General features: G+C 44.0%; 4 protein-coding genes across 4 annotated transcripts; 2 read left to right on the top strand and 2 right to left on the bottom strand.

Annotated features, from left to right (window-relative positions):
- The first annotated feature begins 201 nt into the window (after positions 1–201).
- On the top strand, positions 202–1,377 carry LOC120413363 (zinc finger and SCAN domain-containing protein 2-like). Its single transcript, XM_039574151.2, has one exon. It carries the CDS (start codon positions 325–327, stop codon positions 1,360–1,362), a length of 1,038 nt encoding a protein of 345 aa, XP_039430085.2. The 5' UTR covers positions 202–324; the 3' UTR covers positions 1,363–1,377.
- Positions 1,378–2,218: 841 nt separating this feature from the next.
- Positions 2,219–2,790, bottom strand: LOC120413354 (uncharacterized). Its single transcript, XM_039574141.2, has 2 exons — positions 2,693–2,790; positions 2,219–2,637 (listed from the first exon to the last, which is right to left on the bottom strand). Exons 1-2 carry the CDS (start codon positions 2,715–2,717, stop codon positions 2,219–2,221), a joined length of 444 nt encoding a protein of 147 aa, XP_039430075.1. The 5' UTR covers positions 2,718–2,790.
- A 5,818-nt stretch (positions 2,791–8,608) lies between these two features.
- Positions 8,609–17,409, top strand: LOC120412330 (N-acetylgalactosaminyltransferase 7). The gene is made up of 3 exons (XM_039572734.2): positions 8,609–9,042; positions 10,491–11,139; positions 15,698–17,409. The coding sequence occupies exons 1-3, from the start codon at positions 8,829–8,831 to the stop codon at positions 16,617–16,619; spliced, it is 1,785 nt and encodes a 594-aa protein (XP_039428668.1). The 5' UTR covers positions 8,609–8,828; the 3' UTR covers positions 16,620–17,409.
- Positions 17,410–18,618: 1,209 nt separating this feature from the next.
- On the bottom strand, positions 18,619–23,958 carry LOC120413348 (uncharacterized). The gene has a single exon (XM_039574130.1). It carries the CDS (start codon positions 23,956–23,958, stop codon positions 18,619–18,621), a length of 5,340 nt encoding a protein of 1,779 aa, XP_039430064.1.
- Positions 23,959–25,693: the final 1,735 nt, after the last annotated feature.

The following is a 25,693-nucleotide window of genomic DNA, read 5'->3' as shown; positions in this document are numbered from 1 at the left end:
AGGTAGTACATTTTCAAGCTACTCATTCACTATCGACTGTGGTCATTGATCAATCCTTTTGTATCTACTTGGCACTCTTTAGGACAAAGTTGTCCCTGATAATACTTTTCGATTTATTTAAAATCTTGTTCAGGGAATAATGAAGGAATAATTCCTTATTGTTCTTGTTCACCTTGGGGTTGTTTCTCTTTTTGTTCGATTCGGCGTCGTGCAAGAGATGACAAACCACCCTCCGCGCAAGCTCCGATCTGTCAAGCAATCAAAACAAAAACATTGCACACAAACTGTTTTCAATAAACAGTCCACAACATAAACAACCGAAACATGGAATGCTTTTCCAACTGCTGCCGACTGTGTCGATCATGCAACGAGTCGACCCAACCCTGGAACCATCTGTACGCTCCTCAAAACGCCCAGCTGGTGAAGCAGATTCGGGCCTGTACCGGGGTGCAGATCAGCGAGAGTGACGCGCTTCCCAAATGGATCTGCGACCGGTGCATGACGGCGCTGGACCAGGCGTACTGCTTCCGGATCCAGTGCAAGGAAACGGACGCCTGCTGGAGAACTCAGCTAACGCTGCTACGGAAGAACGTCGGAGCAGGTATGGTAGCTATACCGGCACCGCTAGTACCGATGAAGTTAGTGTACGTGGAGCCGGAAGTTGGAGAAGTTAGCACGGAACAAGTGGTCAAAGAGGAACCACGTGATGAATTTGAAACCGAACAAGTTGTCAATGAGAAACCACAGGATGAATTTGAAACAGAACGGGTGGTTAAAAACGAACCACCAGATGAAACTGAAATGGAAGAAGCGCCTGACGAGGAATCTCAGGAAGAAATGGAGCTCACAGAACCGCTGTATGAACCGGAAGTACAACCAAACAGTTCAAGCAAAAGCAAACCAAAGGCAAAGGTAATCTATGACGAACGACGCAACCACGGCTCGTCCTGGAACAACCGCTTGCAGTGTCGATTCTGCCCAAAACACTTTGGCCGACCGGGTCGGCTTCGGAAGCACGAGATGCGCCACACGAGCGAACGGACCATCGCCTGTCTCAACTGCAACAACAAATACTTTACCGAGGCCGATATGCTAGCTCACGTGGAGAGGATTCACGCTACAGATCTACCGCATGGTTGCGAAGAATGCGGCAAACGTTTCTTGAAAAAGGGACAGCTGGTGAACCATGCGGTCACGCACGCCGAGCGGCGACCGTTTACGTGCGAGGTGTGCCACAAGAGCTTCAAGAACAAGTATTATCTGAAGTATCATTTAGGGCTGCATGAAAAGAAATTTCAAAAACAGGAGCGGGAACAGAGTGAAAACGGTAATAAAAAAAAAGTTGTTTTAAGAGGAGACTAAACAGTTTATCTTTTTAGACGAACAAACGGTTCAGGAAAGTGCAGCGGACGGAGTTACGGAAGAAGAAACTTCAGAATAAATTCTATTTTGACTGCCAATCAAATGCTTCTGAAGATGGCTGAAAGAGAAGAACAGGTCAAATCGTGAACAAAGTTGTTTTTTTTTACAGTACTGAGACGTCCCTTTTGTAAGTGAAGATCGAAAGCAAACTGTGCCTGTGGGCGGATGCGTTTATTGTTTGCTGTTATTGTTGACATTCCAATTATCTTTCAACATTCTTTAAAATGTGTGAAATACATCAAAATACTAAGATTTCGTTACTATTCCAGGTTCACCGAGAGTTCTGAAGGCAGATTCAAGACAACAATTAAAGAAAATTGAAGATTCAAGTGGAACGTGGCGAGATTTATAGATCAGTTGTTTTTGCATATTGTCAGAGTTTCCATTATTGTTTTCAAATAAGCCATTCATCCACTTAAACATTTATGCAATTCAATGAATACAACTACGTCAACCTTATTGTATGCGCTGTAAAGTGTTCCCTCGGTCGTTTGCTGTATGTTGTGGATTGCCTGTTTATCTAATGAAGGTTCGGCTGTGGGGCATGCATATTAATTTCTCATCGCTACATACCCTTAGTGACGTGATGGGAGCAAGGACGTCTATGCGGAGTGTCCTTACACCCGCATCCAGAGCTTTTAAAAAATCCCCATTTTGTACTACACATGCGCCGGTATTTGTAGCATCAAACAGAATTCTGCAAGCGTTCGTTCATATTGATTCAAAAAAACTCAACTTATTGAAATAGAAATGCTATTTTAATTTGAAAAATCATTTAAAATTAACAACATAAACTTTAAACCTTTGCATAGGATTTTACATCCGTTTGCCGCTGGGACGTCGGAATAAACCCGTAACGCCGGGCCCGGTCACTCGGAACCTGCGGTCGCAACGGAAACGCTGCTTTCTTTCGCGCTTCTCTGATTTGATCCCGCAAACGTGGTCGTTTCGGTTCTTCTAATATCGGCTTCCCGGGCACCTCGACACGCCTGGCCGCTACTGGTTCCAGCTTTTGCCGATTTTGGGCCCATTCCTTTTCCTTGTTAGCTTTCATCTGCTCAACGCGCTTGTTCCACCGGAAGTTGTTCGGGTCGTGTGCCATACGCATCAGCGCCTGAAACGCTTGCTTCTGGGCCTCGGTCAGCGTTTGGCCGGGTTGTACCGTTTTCAACTGCTGGGCCAGCCGGAGGTTATGGTTGGCGGCAAGGGCCCGATCTAAGGAGGATCGTTTTAATTTTTTTATTTCAAGAATTAACAAAATATCTTTTACCTAATTTTGCTTTATCTTTGTCCATTTTTTTTTGTATTGAAGCTCTTTAAAAATTAATATTTTGTAGTCATTCGAATGGGCAAATTTTGTTTGTAAACATTTTGTTGACCTAATCGGGCAGTACAAAAATCAAGCAGTTCGACGAGGGGTGCTCAAAAATTTTCTCCGTTAAGCATTAAATTTTGTCAGCTGGGATCTCCATGTATTGCGTGTACGTACATGAAAAAGATTGAGGTTAAATTTTGTACCAGCCAGCAAAACAAATGGCGTGCTAGTGTGCGTGAGATCGGGCTTAGATAACAGGCAGGAATGTTCCACCGTTTTAGCAGGATTCTGATAGAACCAGCTCTGCTAGAATATTTCGTAAATGGGGATCTTTTTGTAAAACTCAAATTGGGTACTAAAGCCCTATGTCAATTTTTATGTACAACGGTAAAAAACACGATTAAAAACTATTTCTGATCACTTTTTTTTCATTTTAATGCAAACAAAAAATTTTACAAGACAACATTTTTTCGATGGATCAACTATGGTCCCCTTGGAACGACCTGTCAAGTAGGAGCTTTTCTGTCAAGAAGGACCACGAGGTTAATTTTTCAAAATTGCTTTAAAAAACCATTTTAAACTTTTTGTGGTCGTACAAAGGGTAATTTTACTCAGAAAAATAAGCTTTATCGCTGTAAACAATAATATCAGCAATCTAAGCTTCATTTTAGGACCCAATTCAGGCACGCAGAAAAATGTTTTGTAGAATTAGCCTGTGCGAGGTTTGAATCAACAAAATTTTTGTTGGATATAATCGACCCCGATTTAGCTTTGAAACAAACCTTGATTTTCTCAATTCCACAAAAGTCTTTTGTTTTTTTTTCGAAAAAGCTGCTTTGACGTTTAGCGTTGATTTAACAAAAATAATGATTTTCAAATCAACAAAACGTTTTGTTGATTCAAATATGCCTTATTTTTCTGCGTGGGGCTGCCGGTTACGCGAAATTCAGTTCAAGTATGATAAAATACTTTCGTGTAATGATGCTGTTACATCGATGCCAACATTTCAAAAAGCATCATGTACACACCATCCTTTTTGAGAAAAACTCATTTAAATGTTAAGCATCCATTTTAATATAAAAGCAAAATAAGATGTTCTAATGATAACAAACGATGACAAACGTTGCTTTTATTGATACTTGATCATCCAAATTCAATAAAACATTATTACCGTAATTTTATTTGAGAGAAACAAACATAACTTCTTTTGAAATCATCAACGTCTATAAGGGACCATCCATAAACCACGTGGACACTTTAGGGGGGGGGGGGGGTATGGTGATTGTCCACGCTCCATACAAAAAAGATTTTTTTGTATGGACAATTGTCCACGAGGGGGGGGAGGGGGGGTTGAGATTTACAAAAAAGTGTCCACGTGGTTTGTGGATGGTCCTAATATCACCCTGCTATCATTGAGGGGGACGCTTTGTTATGATTCGTTTTTCTTCGCCGAATGTACATGGCGCTTTTTTCATGATGCTATTTTTTCGTCACGAGGTTCATGTATAGTCTTTAATTTGACAGGTTGACAGGGCTATATAAACATTGACTGCTGATGGCAGAGATTTTGTTTATGTTACTTTATTTAAAATCATGATTAAACAGACTTTACTGAAGTAACTTTTGCTCATTTTTGGTGGAGAGGGAGCTTATTAGGAGTACTTTCAGAATATGCAATAACCCAGAAAGTGTCAAAATGTACATGATGCCTTTTGAAATGTTACCGTCGACATATGGATCAAACAAAAAAAAATCAGTTCTCTACCAGCTTGTGACTGTGAAGGAGCTATTGCACTACGGCAAACAAACAGACAAACTCGCCCTTTTTGACAGTTTGCCTGCTTTGTTTGTTTGCCTGGAACAAATTTCGTTTGTACAAACCTGGGTGATGAATAGAGAGAATGCGTAACGTGATTTTCGAATGGTCCCACTTTGTTTACATCCACAAAGTAGGAGGCTGTTCAAGCACAAGCATGACTTTTTTCTTACTGGAAAATGAGCTGTTTTATAATCAGTAGCTTGTGTTTCATTTTTTCTAATATTTTACATATTTTGCTGGAAAATAGTGTGTATTTTCAAATATCGATCGGTTAGAAAAGGTTTCTCTTTTTTACGGGTGACGAAGAACTGCGGCGAGAGTGTCATTCTGCGATGTTGCAGATAAATTCCCTGGTTGATTTTTTAATCCTGCAGCTCTTTCTGGTCCAGCCAAAAAACATCGCTAATTCTAGCGAAACTGATCCAACAAACAGAGAAGATTTTCAGTATACCAGGTTTTCAAACGGAATCAAGCAATAAAGACAACTTTTGGATGGATAAAACCGCATCGACTCCATTAATAACTTCCATTCATAATTATAAAAAATGACGATCTCGCCTGTAACTTTCTTAAGATTTCTTGACTTAAACTCCAGGTCCTCAAAAGCCACACATTTTTTTCATTCTTCCAAAAAAAAAAAACAATTTTTTATGATCGATAACAATACTCTCTACTTTTGGCGAACAGTAAATTGGTTCCACTTTGACAGTTCCAAATTGAGGCCGTTTTGCGAACCACTATTCCGCACCCAGGTACAAACGTCAGCATGCATACATTTTTCCTTGTTTGTGGGTTTTCCGTAAACAAGTTTGCGATTTTGGCATATAGACAAATCCAGCGAAAGCTCAACGCTGCTTTTTGATGGTGAGAGATTTGACAGCTCCCATACTAAATGTCTCGATTTTCATACCTTTTGTTAATTTTATTTTAAAATAAAATACTTAACATATGAAAATTTTATATTTTTGGTGCCCAAAATTCCTGCTGAATCGAATGGTGTACTTATCTCGATTGCAAATTTTTCGAACAGTTTTTATTTTAAAAATATTCTAGACACATTTTGTGCACCTAATCAATCAATACTTTTATCATAAATAATCATTTTATTGCTTAAAAATTGAGTTTCCCTGAGCTCTCATATTCAAATACCGTAAACCGGGGTGACTTTGATAGGATTTCAATTTGTTTTAAGAATATTTTCCAACAGGTAAGGTTTTTCTCAAGATTATTATTTTTAAAACATGTACTGGGATAGACCACACAAAGTCCATGCACTATTTCGGAAAAAAGTTTTTTCAATAACGTTTAGAAAAATAGTTACGTTAAAAATTCTTAGTTTGAATTCCAGGGTGACTTTGATAGTCATAGTTTTTCTTGCTAAAATCATATCTAAGATGTTCAAACTTCATTTGTACGTTAAATGTACCATCACTAAAGTAGCTGATATAGTTTTGAAGAAAAAAAAACAATGTTTATATTTAGTTAACTAAGTGTATAAGCTTTTCAGCAAAATACATATAAATTTTAGGTAAAATTGTTTAAAAGTCGGAATTTTGCCTGAAATTTGTTAAAACTAGTTTTGTTTATAAAATTATCGATTTATATTGCCTTTTAGACTGAATTCGAAGCACAAATCACAAGTTTTCACATTTTACATGAAATTTGTTCAACTGAAATTGCCTATAAATTAAGAGAGTTTTTATAATTGTGTTTCAAAAACACATATTATTTATTTTTTACAAACTTTTTTAACCTTCTCCTAGTGGAAAATTGTCCAAAGAATCCGAAAATGCATTCCGTTTTCCGATTAAAAATCATGTTCATTGAGAAAATCATGACACTTTGAGAAGTTTAAAATAATGGCTTTCATCAACTTTTTCTTAACTATAGTTAACTAACTTTTTAAACTTGTCAAAATTTTATGAAAAGTTCTTCTTGAGGTACTTTGAACACTTCTCTACCACGGTCAGTATGTTTCTGAACCATTCCTTACGTATTTTAATTGTACTCTTCATTTTGCGGAAAAATCGCAAACCTATCAAAGTCACCCCGGCTATCAAAGTCACCCCGTTTTAGGTACATGAAAGCTGTCATTTCTAACACCATTGGCCACCTAGCGGCCATTTCAAACTGGATTCGTCTATTGTCAAACACGAAAAAGTTCATGTTTGTTTGTTTGTTTGTGGTAGTGTAATGGCTCTTTTACGCTTGCATCTGAGTTCCTGCGAGATTCCTATTGCAGACCAGGCTTGAGCCGAACACGATAGATCAAAAGCACCAGCTTTATCACGCATAGAAGCTACAGGTTTCGATCTGAGCTGAAAGGAGACGTCGCCTGCCAGCTGCCGCTGGTTTTCCCAAGAGCGTTTGGCACGCTGAGACGATTGAACCAACGGACCTGATCCTAGAGTACAAGTGAGGAAAAAGGGGTTCTGGGATAGCAGGTCTAGAGTGGTGAGAGTTAGGGGAAATATAACCTTTCTAATCAAACACCTATATTCGTCATATGAAGAGTTTGATGCTCGATTAAAGCTCCACAAATACTATTTAGGATATAAACTTACCAGCAACGGCACCGCCTCGAGTAAGCACGCAAATTTATGCCATTTACTGGCCAAAAAGATCAAATTTAAAGCACTTTTGATCATAATTTGTATTTTGCGAGACCATTTCTCATAATTTTGGTGCCACACACATCCACACGCAAGATGAGAGGTTAACTGCTTAACGAAAGTCGGCATCAATATCTTTTCACTTGCGCTAACGATTTCAAAGCGCTTAAGATATAAAATTGCTTCCAGCTACCGGCAACTTTTTCTTTTGCACATTTTTTAGTCACTCACTTGAAAAATAATCCCGAAACATGTAAATAATTAGCAAGCGCCATCAAAAAAACAAACGCGCTAAGTCTTTTGACGTTTCAATTTTGACTACCCACTCCAATCGAAGGCGGAAGAAAACCGAGGGAGAAGCGAAGGCAAATAAAGAACAAAGGGTGGCCACCAACACCACCAACATGCTGGACGCTGGTGCAGCGCCTGTTGCACAGAAAAAAATAATGTAAATTTGGAAGCTGTAATTTTGGAAGGTTGAATATTATGATGTAATTTTACCTCAATTTAGACTGAAAAAGTGACATTACACCAGAAAAGTGGTAAAATTACACATTTACAGAGGTAAAATTACACCTTTTTCTGACGTAAAAGATGTACCCCTTCCCAGATGTAATATTACCATGATTTTTTTTTTCTGTGTGGAGTGAGCCAGTGATGCCAGGAAATTTTCTCTATAAATGCTACTTTTCGTGAGAGTTCGTTTAAAATTTCATCAATTTTGGTAGCACGAAGCAGACCCAAAAGAGCGCTGGAAGAAAAAAAAAGAACTATGCTGAAAATAGAAAAATGGGTGTGGCCCAATGCACTCGACTGATTAGAATGCATTTGGGAAATATTTTTTTTAAATGCATTTAAAAGAAAAAGCATAACTTTTAATAAAAGTGAAAATAAACAGAAATGTTCACAAAAGTTGCTCTACTCGTTGGTGTACTTGGTTTTAGTAAATTTCAAGGAACACTCCAGATTATCCAGCATCATTCAAACACGACCGCTTATTAGGCTTAAAATGGGTATATTTCTCGTAATGAGTGAAATAGAATCAGAAAAGAAACCAGAATAAATTCAGGTCGGTTAAGTGTACTCGAAATCTTAGAGCTGAAGCCAATGTCACGATCTTATAAACCCTGTCGCGTTTAGTGTTGTTACAAGCAATGACGCCTTTCACCGCAATACCCACGGAGAACAATCAACTGAACCAAGTTCCTCATCAGTAGATCATGTCTCAATGAAGCTGCATTGCACCAATAAACCTTCCTGGGCAAAACTGCTCGAAAAACACGAAGGTAGGAGAACCAAAGCAACACAACGGTACAGTTTCTTCTGTCATTCCTGATACGGCATTCTCTCATCCTTCGCTGAAACACTGACGGACTGCTTATGCGCGAACGGGACAGCTGACCAGAGAAGATGCACCTTCTGCCAGCGGCATGTCTGGACGCGTACGCTCCAGCCAGAAGATAGAAGAGACCAGCAGATCAGCACCTCTCCGAACGAAAACACAGCCTGCTACATGACTGCTATCCATTCAGAGGAAAAAGTCGTACACGTAGACAAGTAGTGCTCGCGGCAGTCGTGTGCGGTTTTTTTACGGTTCTCTTCCGCGGAGAAATTACCGGGTTAGATCCGTCGGAACACGGTTAAAAGTGAGGTCATTGGGATGCGAGTGACCAACATCCGGCGGGGCCGCATCGCCCGGATCGCCGTAACGGCGCTGGTGCTGGTGTTTATACTGTACATGATCGCGACCTGGTCCGGGGTTGATCACCGGACGGTTAAGGATGCGTACAATGCCCGGTTCGCTGCACGGGTTGCCGGCGGAGACCGGCAGGAACGGGTGGACCACAGTAACGTGTATCCGGTGCTGATTGAAGGTGAGAATTGAGTAGAGAGGGGGAAATGGGAGCACCAAGTCTTCATAAGTCGTTTGTCACGCGTTGGTGGTCATCCAGAAAGTATGGTTGCTGGGGAAAAGGGGGGACTTGGGGCAGAAGGGACGGTGGTCCACTATCGGGGTGTCGTAAAGGTGCTTCTTCAAGGTGTGCGATGCGATGTTGTTGTTGGTTGAGTAACTTTCAGGTTTTTGTTTGGAAGAGTTCGCCTGCTCTCTGGGAAATGTTTTGCGTTTTTATTTTAGATTGTCTTGTTAAGTTCATGATGTTGAACATTGCACTGGAATGTGCAACGTTCCGTTGTTACCTGGAATGAGACCATTAGGGGATAATTTTAGTGAGCTTAATTGCTAGTTAGAACTGTTTAAAAAGTGGATGGAAAAATCTGAATTTTCATGTCTCAATTTAAAATTTAAAAAGCTTTGAAAACTATCAATAATAGTAATGAATAAGACTTGAGTTAAATTATAAAACTCCTCACAAAAAATACTAAAATCATTCACGACGGATGACTCATCGATTCCGCCACCTCCAGGAGCATGGCCATACGTAGTACCTTCTTTCAGCACAGCCGCCGCTACAAGTACACCTGGAGATCACCAAACGACACGGAGACGCAAATCGGCCATGTTCTCATCGATGGTTGGCACTTCTCAAATCGAGGTCAGAACTTACCGTGGCCCGGACATTGACTCGGACCTCAACCTGCTAGTGGCAAAGCTGCGCCAACGCTTGTCCGAAGTTTAATCGGGAGCGACTCAAGAAACGTGAGGTCACTACCTAGTACGCGCAGGAACTCGAAGCTGTGTCGCCAGACAAGGATGAGCTCGCCGAAACCCCTCTGAAGGCTTGCTGAAGCCATATGGAAGTAGCCATCAACGCAGCGGCATCAAGCGCCATCGGGTACGTGGACCGAGTACGACGGAACGGATGGTTCGACGAGGAATGTCAGGGGATTTGGAACGAGAAAACAGTAGCGCAGAACAAGTGAATGCTGAATCTTACAAACAGTTGCGAAGACATCAAACCCAGCTCTTCTGGGATAAAGAGCGCTGCTTGGAAGAGTTGGAGTGCCAGGATATGGAACCGCCGTATCGCTCCAACGAAACGCATGAGTTTTACTAGAAACTCAGTCAATCCCAGAATGGCTTTATGCCGCGAGCTGAAATGGGTCGCGATTAGGATGGGGAAATCTTGACGGACGAGCTGTCAGCACCAGCTGATAGGCAAGGCCTAGGACATAGAACATAGAACAGCTACCGGAGGAGTGGAAAAAGGGAGCTATATGCCAGATTGACAAGGGGAAAGGTTGGAATGTGAGACTTACCGAGCAATTTCTGTTCTCAACGCGAAATGAAATTGAATGTTTTTTTGTATGGGTTTTCAATGGTTTGCTAACTATATAAATTTCCCCTCTCTCTCTTTCGCAGGTCTCGGCAACTTCGAGCCAAAGGAGGTGGAACGTCGCGACGGTCCCGGCGAGGGTGGCAAGGCTTACGTCCTGCCGGAAGACCAACAGAACCGTGCGTCGGACGCCGAGATGGAGTACGGTATGAACATTGTTGTTTCGGACACGATCTCCCTCGATCGAACCATTCGGGACACCCGGCTGGAGGAGTGCAAACACTGGGACTATCCGTACGATCTGCCCACGACCAGCGTGATCGTGGTGTTCCACAACGAGGGATTTTCGGTGCTGATGCGAACGGTCCACTCGGTGCTGAATCGGTCGCCGAAACACGTGCTCAAGGAGATTATTCTGGTGGACGATTATTCGGACAAGGAAGACTTGAAGGAAAAGTTGGAGAATTATATCGAGCGGTTCGATGGAAAGGTTAAGCTGATTCGGAACGCAGAGCGCGAGGGATTGATCCGGACGAGATCGCGCGGGGCGAAGGAAGCGAGCGGGGAGGTGATTGTGTACTTGGATGCGCATTGTGAGGTTAACACGAACTGGTTGCCGCCGCTGTTGGCGCCAATCTATCGGGATAATACGGTGATGACGGTGCCGGTGATCGATGGGATCGATCACAAGTCGTTCGAGTATCGGCCGGTTTATGCGGATGGACATCACTATCGGTGAGTTTGAAAGATTTGTTAGCATTCCAACTCAAAAAAGTAGGAACGGTAATTTCAACTCGGTGGTTCTCGGACATATTCCAAATTCGTTCCATTTTTAAAGTTGGAAGTTGATGTTTTTGATCGCAGAAATTACAGATTTGATCCGCAAAGTTCTAAAATCATCTTAACATCCATACAAATCACTACATAAAAAAACGTTGCGATTGATAGAGTTATCGAGAACCAGCGAGTTGAATTTACCGTTTCAACTTTTTGCCTTCCTCACTTCATGTATACATATCGACTCAGAATCGAAAACTGAACAAATGTCTGTGTGTGTGTATGTGTGTGTGTATGTATGTATGTGACCAAAATTCTCACTGAGTTTTCTCAGCACTGGCTGAACCGATTTTGATCGAACCAGTTGCATTCGACTTGATTTAAGGTCCCATACATCGCTATTGAATTGTTTGAAGTTTCGATAAGTAGTTCAAAAGTTATGTATAGAAACGTGTTTCCACAAATATCCGGATCTCAATTATATGCACGTAAACGATGTCCGGGTCCATCATCCGACCCATCATTGGTTAGGTAATTGAAAGGCCTTTCCAATGAGTCCAAAACATTGAAGATCTGGCAACCCTGTCTCGAGTTATGACCACCTAAGTGATATTTATGTACTTTTTTGAAGCCGGATCTCACAGAAATGAATGTAAACTATGTCCGGATCCATCATCCGACCCATCGTTGATTAGGTAATTCAAAGGCCTTTCCAATGAGTCCAAAACATTGAAGATCTGGCAACCCTGTCTCGAGTTATTACCACATAAGTTATATCTGTGTTTTTTTTCTGGAACTAAAAAAAGCTGAAATGTGTGTCCAAACCACTCATATTACCCATTTTTGGTAAAAAGTGAGGAAGGCATCAACCACATAGGTGAATTAGGTTAGTTTTTTTGAGAATTGGGTGTCCGTGTAAGTTTGACATACGTTAGGTCATTTTTCTTCACATTTGGCATATTCGTTACTTTTTAGAGTTCGACTGCCCTTCTCCGTGTTAATGTCTCATATGCAAGCAAGCCAAATTTGTCCCATCTTTAAGATCTTAACTAACTTAATCCAACTATGTGGTTGATGCCTTCCTCACTGTTTACCAACAATGGGTAATATGAGTGGTTTGGACACTATTTTAGCAATTTTTTTAGATCCAGAAAAATAAATACACAGATATAACTTAAGTGGTCATAACTCGAGACAGGGTTGCCAGATCTTCAATGTTGTGGACTCGTTGAAAAGGTCTCTCGATTACCTAACCAACGATGGGTCGGGTGATGGGTCTGGACATCGTTTACATGCATATAAATGAGATCCGGATATATGTGCTAACACATTTTTATACATAACTTTTGAACTAGTTATCGAAACTTCAAACAATTCATAGACATTTGTTCAGTTTTCGATTCTGAGTCGATATGTATACATGAAGGTGGGTCTTCGAGCTTTTAATAAAAAGTTCATTTTTAGAACAGGATTATAGCCTTACCTCAGTGAGGAAGGCAAAAGGGTTTGTGAAAAATTGGGGCTGTCGAGTTTTGTAGAACGAAAACCTTAATCGACAAAACTTTTGGGTAGAGGTAAGTCAAACCCGCGGTTAAACCACTTTTTTTAGGAGCCGCTCATTTTCCCTCGCTCATTGGAACGAGCGGCACTTACGCTATTTTTCATAATTTGCATAGTTTTAAGAAGTTATTAGACTAGTCATGTTTGCCATAGCCTAATATCTCCTTTAGTTGTTATTTGGTGTAATTTAAGGAGATGTAAATTGCAAGCCAAGGGCGAATGATGCTGTTGATACCTCTTCAGTTGACGCTCAGGCGAGGAACATCCTGGAAGGAGCGTCACTGACTACGTCCGTAGTCCTGTTAGATCATTCTTGATCAAGACAGTATAGCTCTGGTTCCTTGCAAGTGTCCTATTTTCTTACCTCCACGTTGGCTTGGTTTCGTCATCATGATGACAAAGTGTGACCTTGCTGGTGGCCTGTGGAAACAGCTCGTAAACCTTTGACCGCCGCGGGTCAGAATCGAGACGGCTAAAAGAAAGGGGCGCGCCAATGTAGGACAGGGAAGTAATTTGTGAATGTAGACGGTATTGTTTTGATTCGCAGTATGTTGAGTCAACTGCTGTGGATGTACCTGAGCATCGCAGAACGGGGTTTCTCTTCTTTCCGTTTTTATCTATCATCTATATTCTATTTATTTTGTTTCACTGATTCTCTAACACGCCTTCTGTTTATTATCGTCCATTTGTTTTCGATTTTACTTTCACGATTCTCTTATTTCTCAACGCTTTTCCACTCTATTTACTAATTGATGCTGCTGTAACAAACTGTCTGTTTTTCCTTAATTTGGCAGCGATGTAAATTTTGTTTATCTTTATTTATCTGTTTGAATAATTTTTCATCTGCCCTATAAATTGCACTTAATACAATCTAAGCTTGTTTGTTACCTCTATTTATTACCTATTGTTAATTTCTTTATCTACTTCATAACTTACTATCTTTCTTTTACTATTCTGCCGTTCTACGCATAATTGTCCCATGTTATTTTTTGGCGATTCTGACTTTTTATCATTTTTAAGTTCAGTTTTACGTATACTTTAAGAAAAACACATAAAATCTAGTGCTTTGTCCAGAAAATCATTGAAAACAACACCAAGTCTGTTTGTCCCATCGTTGAACTTCTCCGCATAATTGTCCCGCCAAGTATTTTCTATCACGAAATCATGAGTTTTATGTAGCATTTTGTCTATCTTTCTATCTATCTGTTTACCTGCAAGAGAATTACAAATAAGGGTAATATAATGTTAACCGGGGTGATTAGGGACATATAGGGCGAATAGAGACCCACGGGACAGTTATGCATAGAAACACAGAAATCGATCGAAAAAATTTCAATCGCGTTTTTCTCGGTTGCCCTTTTTGCCTTCCTCACCTCACTGAGGCAAGGCTATAAAATCACTCGAAAAATGAACTTTTTAAATACGACTCCTAGATATACCTTCACGTATACCTATCGACTCAGAATCAAATTCTGAACAAATGTCTGTGGGGATGTGTGTAGACATGATTATCTCAGAACTGGCCGTACCGATTTTGGCCGGATCCGCCTTATTCTGTTCGTTTTGGGGTCCCCTAAGACCCTATTAAATTTTATTCTGTTTAGTGAAGTACTTTTAAAGTTATGCCAAGAAAAAGTTTTTTTTGCAGCTACAAAAAAGGGTGATTTTTGCATAACCTCAAAAACCGGGTCTGTTTGCTTTTTTGACTTTTTGACCACGCGGGGGATTGGCAGCCACATCCCCTTGCATGCGTATCGCCCGGTTGCCACATCGCTTAGGCAGTGTCTGCGTCTCCTCTGGAAAAAATCTGTAATAATTATGTTGCTGCATCATTTTGTCTCGACAAAGATTTACACGAACTTTTTACTGAAATATATAACTCATGAGACTTTTCACCTTTATTTTGAAGAGTTGGTAAAAAAAGAATTGAAAATTGCTGTTCAAGTAAAATCAATAATTAAAAAAAAACAAATGAAAAAAAATTAAAACAAATTAAACAAACTCTTAAATTAATTTGTAAATACCACCTAAAATACAACATGAATGCGAGGAAGGCACCAACCACCTTAAGGTGGATTAAGTAACGTTTTTGAACATGGGATAATTATGCGTAGAACGGCAGTATTGATTCTTCAAATAGTATATTTCTTTCACTGTTCATTGTTTTCAATCTTCACCTTTTTCTTCAAAAAAATGAGGTTCGAGCCATTACTCAATTTTTGGAATGATCAAAGAATTAACACAAATATTACTATTGTACTTTTGAAAAACTTTTATAAAATGCTTTGGACCAAAACTTGTAACAAAACACCGAGACAAAAGAAATAGCAACATAAAAACACGACTCAACACTAGGAAAGATTTCAGGAGAAAACAAAACACAGTAAAATAACAACTAGTTTTTGAATCCAAACTAAAATAAAACAGTTTTGCTTTAATGAAAGTTGATTGGCACACTTTAAATGGTTAGGCGCTTATACTTACATCAACCCCTACGCAATGTACCACCCCCGGCCGAGTTAAAATGCGTAACCGGAAAAGAAGGTGTGCATGCCTGGCACGAACACTCAAAGCGTGTTCTAGCGTGTTGCTCGTACTGACTCAGAGCAAGGGTGAGATGTAGGTGTAAGGGCAGTGCGTGTTCGTCGGGAACCTGGTGCATAAGATCGGTCAAGGCCCGTTCTTACACTGAAAATTGCGAATTGCGAATTTTGCAAGGGAACGTCCATAACTAAAGCCACTCTTATGGCACATGATTCCTCCCGAATCAAAATGTGTGTACGGAGCGGTACGGAAGTAAAAAATATGTTATTTTGTTATCAGCCAGTAAAAAACATTGTTTGTTTACGGACCTAGTCTTGTTCTCGAAGTAAAAGATTGTGATGAAGGGCTCACCTGTAATCATATCAAATTGCAATCCAACTTTCTAATTGTTTTGTTTTCTTCTTCCTTGCAGCGGCATCTTCGAGTGGGGCATGCTGTACAAGGAGAACGAGGTGCCGCGGCGGGAGGCCAAGCGACGCAAGCACGACAGCGAGCCGTACAAGAGTCCGACGCACGCCGGCGGACTGTTCGCCATCAACAGGGAGTTCTTCCTGAAGATCGGGGCGTACGATCCGGGCCTGCTGGTGTGGGGCGGAGAGAACTTCGAGCTGAGCTTCAAGATTTGGCAGTGCGGTGGTTCGATCGAGTGGGTGCCGTGTTCGAGGGTGGGTCACGTGTACCGTGGCTTTATGCCGTACAACTTTGGCAAGTTGGCGAACAAGAAGAAGGGACCGCTGATTACTATTAATTATAAGCGGGTTATTGAGACGTGGTTCGACGAGCAGTACAAGGAGTACTTTTACACGCGGGAACCGTTGGCTCGGTTTTTGGACATGGGCGATATTAGCGAGCAGTTGGCGTTGAAGGAGAGGTTGCAGTGCAAGAGCTTCCAGTGGTACATGGATAATGTGGCTTATGACGTGCTGGACAAGTATCCGGCGCTGCCGGCGAATCTGTTCTGGGGCGAGCTGAAGAACTCGGGCACGGAAAAGTGCGTGGACGCGTTGGGACGGCAACCGCCGGCGATAATTGGGTTGCAGCACTGTCACGGCCAGGGCCACAACCAACTCATTCGGTTGAACGCCGCCGGTCAGCTGGGAGTCGGCGAACGCTGCATCGAAGCGGATAACCAGGGCATCAAGCTGGCCTTCTGCCGGTTGGGCACGGTCGACGGGCCATGGCAGTACGATGAAACGACCTCGACGTTGCTCCACCGGACGTACAAGATGTGCATGGGCTATCATCCGCAGACGCGAGCGCTGGCTCTGATGCCGTGCGACGTGCACAACGCGTACCAGTCGTGGAAGTTCCACACGATCACACCGCGGTGGTAGTCTGGGCGATACATTCCACCGTAATTCCACTCTCTCTCCTTTTCTACTACGAGGCACAATATAATTAGAAAAAAATATCTCTTGAGAGTTTGGCGCAGCTCGAAGCAAAACAGTCTGTACATATTCGAAACAACAGTTTTTTCTCGTTAGAATTTTTCCACTAAATCGTTAGATCAAAGTAAAGAACCGTCGTCTTGTACATAGAGACAATTGTGACGACGAAGCTGTTAGATAATTATTTGTGTTTTCTTCTTTAAAAAAACTTGCCAAAACTGTGCGCATCCAAATTTACTTTCCCTCTCCTCGAACCAACCAGTATCAATAGATTAAAACAAACGTAGTGTGTGCCTTCATTTTCCCCCCTCCCACTATAAATCCTGTTGCCTAAGTTTGCTCACCAGACCAGATCAGTCACTTTGTGACTGAACGGACCAATTGTTTTTGACTGAATTCGTGAGGTCTTCTCTAACTCGCCAGAGCAGACCTAGTTTAGAGTTTAATTTTTAAATCATTTAAAAACACAGTTAACTTCCAAACCTCACCCTCACCACGGTGTTGATGGTCAGAATGAGGATAGCGAACAAAACACGAGACAACGAGAGGAGCGCGTGGTGATTGAAAAAGACAGTTAGAAATTTGAGTGCATTTTTTTGTTGTTCGTTTACACGCGTGCGTGGTAAGCAATCAGACGGAGAAGTAAATTAGAAGAAATGAAATGGACACTAGCGAGTGAGTGAAAAATAATTACGTAAGATAGACGTGACACGTGGGAAGAAGATTGGGTCGCGGTCACTCGAACAAACACTCACAACTTAAAGAAAAGTACGTTGCCCTCTGCACTGAACACGAGGAAAAACCGATGGAAAATTTAGGATAAATCTATATTATGCATTAAGTCGAATAAAACTTGTTACTAAATGAAAACATTCCATTGGATTTGTTTTTTTTTAAACTCCGTTTTGATTTCCGCTCTGACACATACCGCGGGTTTCGTCTAGGAAGCATTTAAGAAAAGGCTAAAAAAATTCCTTAGTAATTTTCAAGCAATCTTTAACCCACTTGATACAGGTTAGTTTTTAACACTTCTAGATTTTATTTTGCAAAGGTCCTATGAGCTGTTATCTTTCATACAGTGAGTCAAATATTTGTCCGTACCCCCCATACGGAAAATGTTTGTGATATAAAAGTTCATAAAATACGACCAAAGTACCATGTTTTATACATCAATCGACGCGGCAGAATATCCTCTTTAAGACACTGTCATTGGATTTGCAAAAAACTTTTTCTAAAAAAATACAAAAATATTTTACTGAAAATAGTCAAAAAAAGAGGTCAAATAATTGTCCGTACCCCTAATAAAAGTACAAAATCTGATCGATTTAAGTGAATTCATTTATGAAATGTTGTTTCTGTGTCAAATACTAGTACCTCTAGCCAGTTTGTGACAACTTTGAACTTCTGATAACTTTGTTAAGTTAGTTTATATTGAAAATTGGTTTAAATTTAGTTTTTTATGTAAAACTTATCAAAACATTAGTTTATAAACAACTACTATTTTTATAAAATTGCTATTTTATGTTGTAAGAGTCTCTATTGAACAAGTTTTAACAATATTTGTTCGAAATATACATTGTTTTCATCTTTTTTATTGACATTTTTCGACCAAAAATACTGTTTCGGAACAATACCTGTTGCGGTGAAAAAGCGGACTGTATACTTCCCGAACTTGGACCGAGATTTCCGGATTCGGAAGAGGAACTCAAATAAAAACCACGCGCGCGAATTAACTAGAAACTAACTTTATTCTAACGATACCTTTTCTCTTTTTTCTTCTGCGTCCGTTCGTCGCGGCGTCTCGGTTTCGAATGATGATGGCGGCAGCGTGCTCCTGCACACGACGGTGAAAAGGTGGGAATACCCACTGCGATTGCGACGGCGTCGTTCTGCGGGGGGTCGTTCGGGAACTCCGGAACATCCTCCCCGCCTTGAGGCCACTGCCTCAATTCCTCGGGAGTAGGCACAGCTTGTGAATCGGGCGTTGGTACACAGTTGAACCGCGCCGTAGGGTCACCGTGCGTACCGCTCCTGTTGCGTCCGGATGGACCTCCTTCACTCGTGCTAGCTCCCACTGGGTCGGTGGAGCGTTGTCGTTCTTCACGAGGACCAGCTGGTCCACCTCGATGTTGGGTTGGGGTGTGCGCCACTTGTTGCGCGGTTGCAGGCTCGTCAAATACTCATCTCTCCATCTGTTCCAGATATTAGCAGCGCGTCTCTGGAGCGCTTGCCAGTGATCCAGTCGTCCGACAGGCAGGTGTTGCACGTTGGGCTCGGGAACAAGGTTCATCGGCTGCCCAACCAGAAAGTGCCCCGGAGTCAAGGCCTCAACACTGTCCGGGTTGCTGGAGAGAGCGCAGAGTGGCCGCGAGTTAAGGCAAGCCTCGACTTGGCACAGAATTGTTGACAGGTCTTCGAACGTGATGGCTTCGTCTCCGAGTTCGGCCACCAGGTGCTTCTTGGTGCCTTTGACCGCGGCCTCCCAAATACCGCCCATGTGCGGTGCCGAGGGAGGGTTGAAGGTCCATTTGATGCCCAGGTTGGACAAGAATCGCGCTGCTTCCTTGCCGTTGGACTGGATCTGCTCGACGAACTCCTGCAGGACTCGATCAGCGCCAACGAAATTGGTACCGTTATCCGACCAGATTTCGACGGGGTATCCGCGCCGGGATACGAATCGCTTAAGGACACTGATGAAGGTGTTCGTGGACAAATCGCTCGCTACCTCCAGATGTACTGCCTTGGTTGAGAGGCACACAAACACCGCGATGTACCCCTTGGTTACCTTGACTCCACGAACGCAGGCGGCCTTGAGTTTGACAGGTCCGGCGTAGTCAACGCCGACGTGTGAAAATGGTCGTGTCGCCAGCACCCTTGCCGGCGGTAGATTGCCCATCAGCTGATTGGCAGTTTTTCCCTTGAGACGGACGCACCGCGTGCATCCGTGGACCACCTTGCGTACCACCGTCTGGCATCCGACGATCCAGTATTGTTGATAGATGGTAGCAGTCAGCAGCGCCGGTCCGGCGTGGAGATTACGCAGGTGTAACTCACGCACCAGCATTTCGGTTGCCACATGGTTCTGCGGCAGGATCATGGGGTGCTTCACGTCGTACGGCAAGTCCGAGTTCTGCAGTCGACCCCCCAAGCGCATGGTGCCTTGTTCGTCGAGGAAGGGGTGGAGCGGGGAAAGGATGTGTTTGGTTGGCAGCGACTTACCCTTCCGCAACAGCTCCAACTCGGGTGCGTACGCCGTGTGTTGAACGGCTCGAACGAGCTGCGCTCTCGCAGCGCTCAGCTCGGCTGGGGCCAGCTCCCCAGTCTGACGATTGGCCTTGGTAGTCCGGCAGTTGCTTGCGAGACGATTGACACAGGCCAGTGTCCGGATGATCAGCGTGAAACTGGACCGCTTCGCCAGCAGCCCCAGCTCCTCATCGTAGTTTTCTCGGATTGGGATCGCCACTAGGTGCAGCGATTTAACTACTCTGGTTTCCAACAGGTCTTCGTCGTCAACAACTGGAACAGGGCGCAGCTTCCAGAGTGCTTGATCCACCTGCATCCACGGAGCAGATCCGAGCCACAGTGGGTTGCCGAGAAGCTCGGCCGGTGTGAGCCCGCGCGTTGCGAGATCAGCAGGGTTTTCCTTGCCCAGGACGTGGTTCCAGCAGCTGCGTGGCAGGTAATCCAGGATGGCAGCTGTGCGATTCGCCACGTAGGTCTTCCACTTCCGGGGGTGAGTGGACAGCCAGTTGAGCACGATGGTCGAATCCGTCCAGGCCCAGTGCTCGATTGCGAGGTGCGACAAAGCTTCCGTCATGCGCTCCATCAGCAGTGCAAGCAGCCACGCACCGCAAAGTTCCAGTCTTGGCAGCGACACTTGCTTGATTGGTGCGACTCGAGATTTGGCTGCAATTAGAACCACCGAGATGTTGCCGTTGGCGTTCAACGACCTGGCGTAAACGACGGCTGCGTACGCCTGCTCGGAAGCGTCCGAAAATCCGTGCAATTGGATTCGACCACGAAAGGAGGAGAGGTATCGTGGGATCCGCATGTTCTCGAGTAGGTGCAGAGTACTCCGCACTTCCTGCCACTCCGCCTTCACCGCCGGCGGCAGTGAGTCGTCCCAGTTGACGTCGAACAACCAGAGTTGCTGGTACAGGATCTTGATCTTCACCAGCACAGGTGCCAACCAGCCAAACGGGTCGAACAGTTTAGATGAATCCGATATCATCTGGCGTTTGGTGAAGGTGAACGAAGTGTCGGGGAGGTTGACCTTGAATCCGTACACGTCCTCCGTTGGGAACCACTGGATGCCAAGGGCCTTCACTGCTTCTCCTTGCTCGGAGAACTTCATCAGGACTGGAGCGGACTCGTCGGTGCGCTGCTCTTGGAGGAGTTCTTGGTTGTTCGAGGTCCACTTGCGGAGTTCAAACCCCGCCGACGAGAGGATCTCGACCACTTGCTGCTTCAGACACGTCGCTTCGTTCGTGTCGTCGGCTCCGGACAGGAAATCATCTACGTAGAAATCCCGTTTGATTCGTTCTACCGCCTGTGGGTAGACGTCGTCGTAAGTCTTGGCCGCCGCCCGCATTGACTCGATTGCCAGGTACGGTGCGGTCTTCGTTCCGTACGTCACTGTGCAGAGACGGTAGTGCTTGATCGGTTGATCTGGTTCCTCCCGGAAGACGATGCGTTGGTAGTCTCGGTCGTCCGGGTGCACGAGTACCTGGCGGTACATCTTCGCAACGTCTGCACAGAACACCACCTTGTGTGAGCGGAACCGCAAAGCCACCGAGAACAGGTCCGCGTTGTTGTTCGGTCCGGCACGCAATCGGTCGTTCAGCGAAACTCCCGTTGAAGTGGCGCAGGACGCGTCGAAGACAACGCGCAACTTGGTCGTGCTGCTGTCCGCCTTGATCACCGCGTGGTGCGGTAGATAATAGCACTTGCTGCTATCCTTCTCGACTTGATCGGCTGGTACCTCCTCCATGTGGCCGAGCTCCAAATACTCGCGCAGGAACGCTGTGTAGTCCTGCTTGAACTCCGGGTGTTGCTGGAATCGACGTTCCATCGACTTCAGGCGTTTTGTGGCCGCGGCAAGCGAGTCGCCGAGCGCTGGCTTCGAATCGTCAAAAGGCAATCTGACAATGAAGCGTCCATTTCCGTCGCGTTGCAGGGTCGAACTGAAGTGTTCAGTGACCTGCTGTTCAGAAGGAGTAAGCGGTGGTGGCTTGAAGTTCTCCTCCTGCTCCCAGAATTGCCGCAAGGTGCGGTTCAGGTCCATCTCTGCGTGCAGATTGACGATGGTGTGGTTGCTGTGTACGACGGCTTGGTCGTCGTATCGTCCCGCCACGATCCACCCTAGGACCGTGCGTTGGGCCACCGTTTGGCCGCTTTCGTCTTTGACCTGCCCTCCCTCCAAGAGCGCAAGAAAGACATCTGATCCAAGAATGATGTCGATCGGACCCGGTCGGTTGTAGTCCGGGTCGGCCAGCTCCGGAATGTTCTGCAACAGTTTCATGTTGGCCACGTCGAAGCGCTGCGACGGAATGGTCGAAGTCAGCTTTCCAAGAATGTAGGCGTCCGTGGCGATAACCACGACCTCGTCGAACCGGGAAGCAATTTGCAGCGTGACCACGCCGCGGGTTGTTCCGACTTCCTGCTGTCCAAGGCCGCTCACCGCCAGTTTCCCGTTCCTTCTCGGCAGCTCCAGCTTCCGGACACACTCCTCCGTCACAAGAGATGCTTGCGATCCGGAATCGATCAGCACTCTCGCGCGGACGTATCCGCCACTCACTTTTCGCACTTTCACTACTGCTGTCGGCAACAGGGGTAGAACCTGCCGCTTCTTCTCCGGTAGCTCCGCCATCAGCGAAGCGATCACTTCTTCTTTCTTCTCAGGAACCACTTTCACTGAAGCACTGCTTCCACTTTCCTCACTTGCTCGTTCAGAATTGGCCGCACTTGTGCACAGCAGCGTGTGATGTCGTTGTTTACACTCAGGGGTGTGACACGACGACTTCGAGGTGCACGATTTGGCGCAGTGCGCAGGTCGCAAACAGTTAAAGCACAAGCGAGCCTTCTGCACTAGTTCACGCCGTTCTTGCACGCTCAGCCTCCTGAACTCTTCGCACTGATACATGTTATGCTCTTTCGAACATTTCGCGCACTTCTGATTGGTTGCAGTTGTGTGCAACGCTTTCAGCTTCTTGTCACTGATCACTTGTTTCGTCGCTTCCTTCTTTCCGTCGAGCACCACTTTCTTCGAGAATGCTGAACAGGTTTCCAGCACCTCACATCGCTTCTTCAGGAAAGACAGCAACTCGTCGAACTTCGGGTTCTCCTTTTCGATGACCTTCTGCGACCAGCCAGCTCGAGTATCCTTGTCCAGCTTCTCGAGCACCAGGTGAATCAACCACGGATCACGGGTCTGGAATTCCTCCCCGAGGGTATCCAGCTGCTGCACGATCTCGTCCGAGCTCGTCACAAGCTTGTTCAACGATTCAGGGGTGGCACTTGCGATTGAGGGTTGATCCATGAATTCACGTACCAGCGAGAAGACAGTGAATCGTTTCTTGTCATAGTAATCGGTCAAAGCCTCCCACGCCAGCTTGTAGTTTGCCTCCGAGATAGAGAACCTTGCAACTTGACGCTTGGGCTCGACGTCCAGATACGAGTAGAGATACTGCATCTTTAGAGTGTCCGTCAGGTCATCGCGGTTGTGAATGGTTGATACGTAAAGGTCCTTGAACGTCGTCCACTTCTTGCGATCTCCGGTGAATTTGGGCACACTGATGGCTGGTAGTTGAACGTTCAGTTGGGGTAACCCACTCTGCACCTGACCGCCGTTTGGTGAACAATTCGATGCCTGTCCTGCTCGTTGCGCCGATTGATTCAGCAGCAGCTGTCGCTGCGTTTCCATGAGCAGGTGCATCGCTTGCTTCCAGTCGGACGTTTCGGCCACGGTCCGCTGACTGGCCGTTGACTCGCCGTCGGAATCCACATCCAGGAATTCCTCGTAGGCGTCCTTCGCCTTGTAGTATTTGTGGAAGAACTCTTCCCGGACGTTGTACACAGAGGCAATGGCCGCTGCGTCCTCTTGCAGCTCCTCGATTCCAGTTTGCGTCTCGCGAAAACTCTCGGCAAGCTTGTTGAGCTGGGTCAGGCGGTCCTTAACCTCACTTTGGGACGGTTTCCGCGTTTTGAGGCTCTCCGCGACTGACAGCTCCCCACTCACTTGCGCCATAAAGGCGTTTCTACGGCTTTTCAGTGCTTGCATGTCCATCACTATTCGGCACTGAAGGACCAAATGTTGCGGTGAAAAAGCGGACTGTATACTTCCCGAACTTGGACCGAGATTTCCGGATTCGGAAGAGGAACTCAAATAAAAACCACGCGCGCGAATTAACTAGAAACTAACTTTATTCTAACGATACCTTTTCTCTTTTTTCTTCTGCGTCCGTTCGTCGCGGCGTCTCGGTTTCGAATGATGATGGCGGCAGCGTGCTCCTGCACACGACGGTGAAAAGGTGGGAATACCCACTGCGATTGCGACGGCGTCGTTCTGCGGGGGGTCGTTCGGGAACTCCGGAACAATACCGTTAAACAATCCTGATTGTCCCGGAACCGGTTTAACCCCTCGGAGGGAAATTTTGTGGTGGTCAGATAGAGGACAAAAAACCCACCTCTTGCAATTTGAAGCATCCAATTTCGTCCACTACAGCCCGATTACGAGTCCCTAGTCTGAAATTTGAAATTTTCAAATTCCTCAAGCAAAACATTCTAACCCAGGCCGGTACAGAAATTCTCAGCACGGAAAGTGAAAATTTCAAATTTCAGTCTAGGGACTCGTAATCGGGCTGAAGTGGACAAAATTGGATGCTTCAAATTGCATGAGGTGGGTTTTTTTGTCCTCTATCTGACCACCACAAAATTTCCCTCCAAGGGGTTAAACCGGTTCCGGTACAATCCGGATTGTTTAACGGTATTGTTCCGAAACAGTATTTTTGGTCGAAAAATGTCAATAAAAAAGATGAAAACAATGTATATTTCGAACAAATATTGTTAAAACTTGTTCAATAGAGACTCTTACAACATAAAATAGCAATTTTATAAAAATAGTTGTTTATAAACTAATGTTTTGATAAGTTTTACATAAAAAACTAAATTTAAACCAATTTTTAATATAAACTAACTTAACAAAGTTATCAGAAGTTCAAAGTTGTCACAAACTGGCTAGAGGTACTAGTATTTGACACAGAAACAACATTTCATAAATGAATTCACTTAAATCGATCAGATTTTGTACTTTTATTAGGGGTACGGACAATTATTTGACCTCTTTTTTTTGACAATTTTCATTAAACTATTTTTGTATTTTTTTAGAAAAAGTTTTTTGCAAATCCAATGACAGTGTCTTAATGAGGACATTCTGCCGCGTCGATTGATGTATAAAACATGGTACTTTGGTCGTATTTTATGAACTTTTATATTACAAACATTTTCCGTACGGGGGGGTACGGACAAATATTTGATTCACTGTATGTTTATCCCTGGGTGCAGAATAGTGATTCGCGAAACGGCCTCAATTTAGAACTGTCAAAGGAGAACCAATTTACTGTTCACAAAATGATACCATGAAGTGGGAAGTATTGTAATCGATCTATAATATATTTTGATTAAATAATTAACTTATATTTTGAGATATTCAAAGTCAACAAATCTCGAGAAGAGGGTTGAAATCAAAATTGGCATAATTCATCGCTAAAATTTCAATAATAATTTAAAAATTTTAGCGGCGGATTTTCAAAAATTATGAAAGGCACCTGCCAAATAATATTGAATAATCTTACTCCGATATTATCCCTGCATCAAAGACACTTAATCTTGGAACTTCCATGCGGTTCCTCTTCTGATTCACAAAATTTCACCCACCTCTGACGCAATTTTTCGTCCTCTTTTGGCCGCCCATCGTTTAGTCTACGAACAAAAAAAGCGCGAAGCACTTAGTTTTTCAGCAA

Source organism: Culex pipiens, chromosome 1, assembly GCF_016801865.2.
Source record: "Culex pipiens pallens isolate TS chromosome 1, TS_CPP_V2, whole genome shotgun sequence".
NCBI lineage: Eukaryota > Metazoa > Arthropoda > Insecta > Diptera > Culicidae > Culex > Culex pipiens.
Note: the sequence above shows the minus strand (reverse complement) of the source record. Positions and strands in the feature narration are given on the sequence as shown.

Coding starts and splice junctions, on each gene's coding strand:
- LOC120413354 (XM_039574141.2), bottom strand. CDS start 2,717: ATGGACAAAGATAAAGCAAAATTAG. Junction 2,638..2,692: donor CAAAGATAAAGCAAAATTAG/GTAAAAGATATT, acceptor GATCCTCCTTAG/ATCGGGCCCTTGCCGCCAAC.
- LOC120413363 (XM_039574151.2), top strand. CDS start 325: ATGGAATGCTTTTCCAACTGCTGCCGACTGTGTCGATCATGCAACGAG.
- LOC120412330 (XM_039572734.2), top strand. CDS start 8,829: ATGCGAGTGACCAACATCCGGCGGGGCCGCATCGCCCGGATCGCCGTA. Junction 9,043..10,490: donor GTATCCGGTGCTGATTGAAG/GTGAGAATTGAG, acceptor TCTCTTTCGCAG/GTCTCGGCAACTTCGAGCCA. Junction 11,140..15,697: donor GCGGATGGACATCACTATCG/GTGAGTTTGAAA, acceptor TCTTCCTTGCAG/CGGCATCTTCGAGTGGGGCA.
- LOC120413348 (XM_039574130.1), bottom strand. CDS start 23,958: ATGGACATGCAAGCACTGAAAAGCCGTAGAAACGCCTTTATGGCGCAA.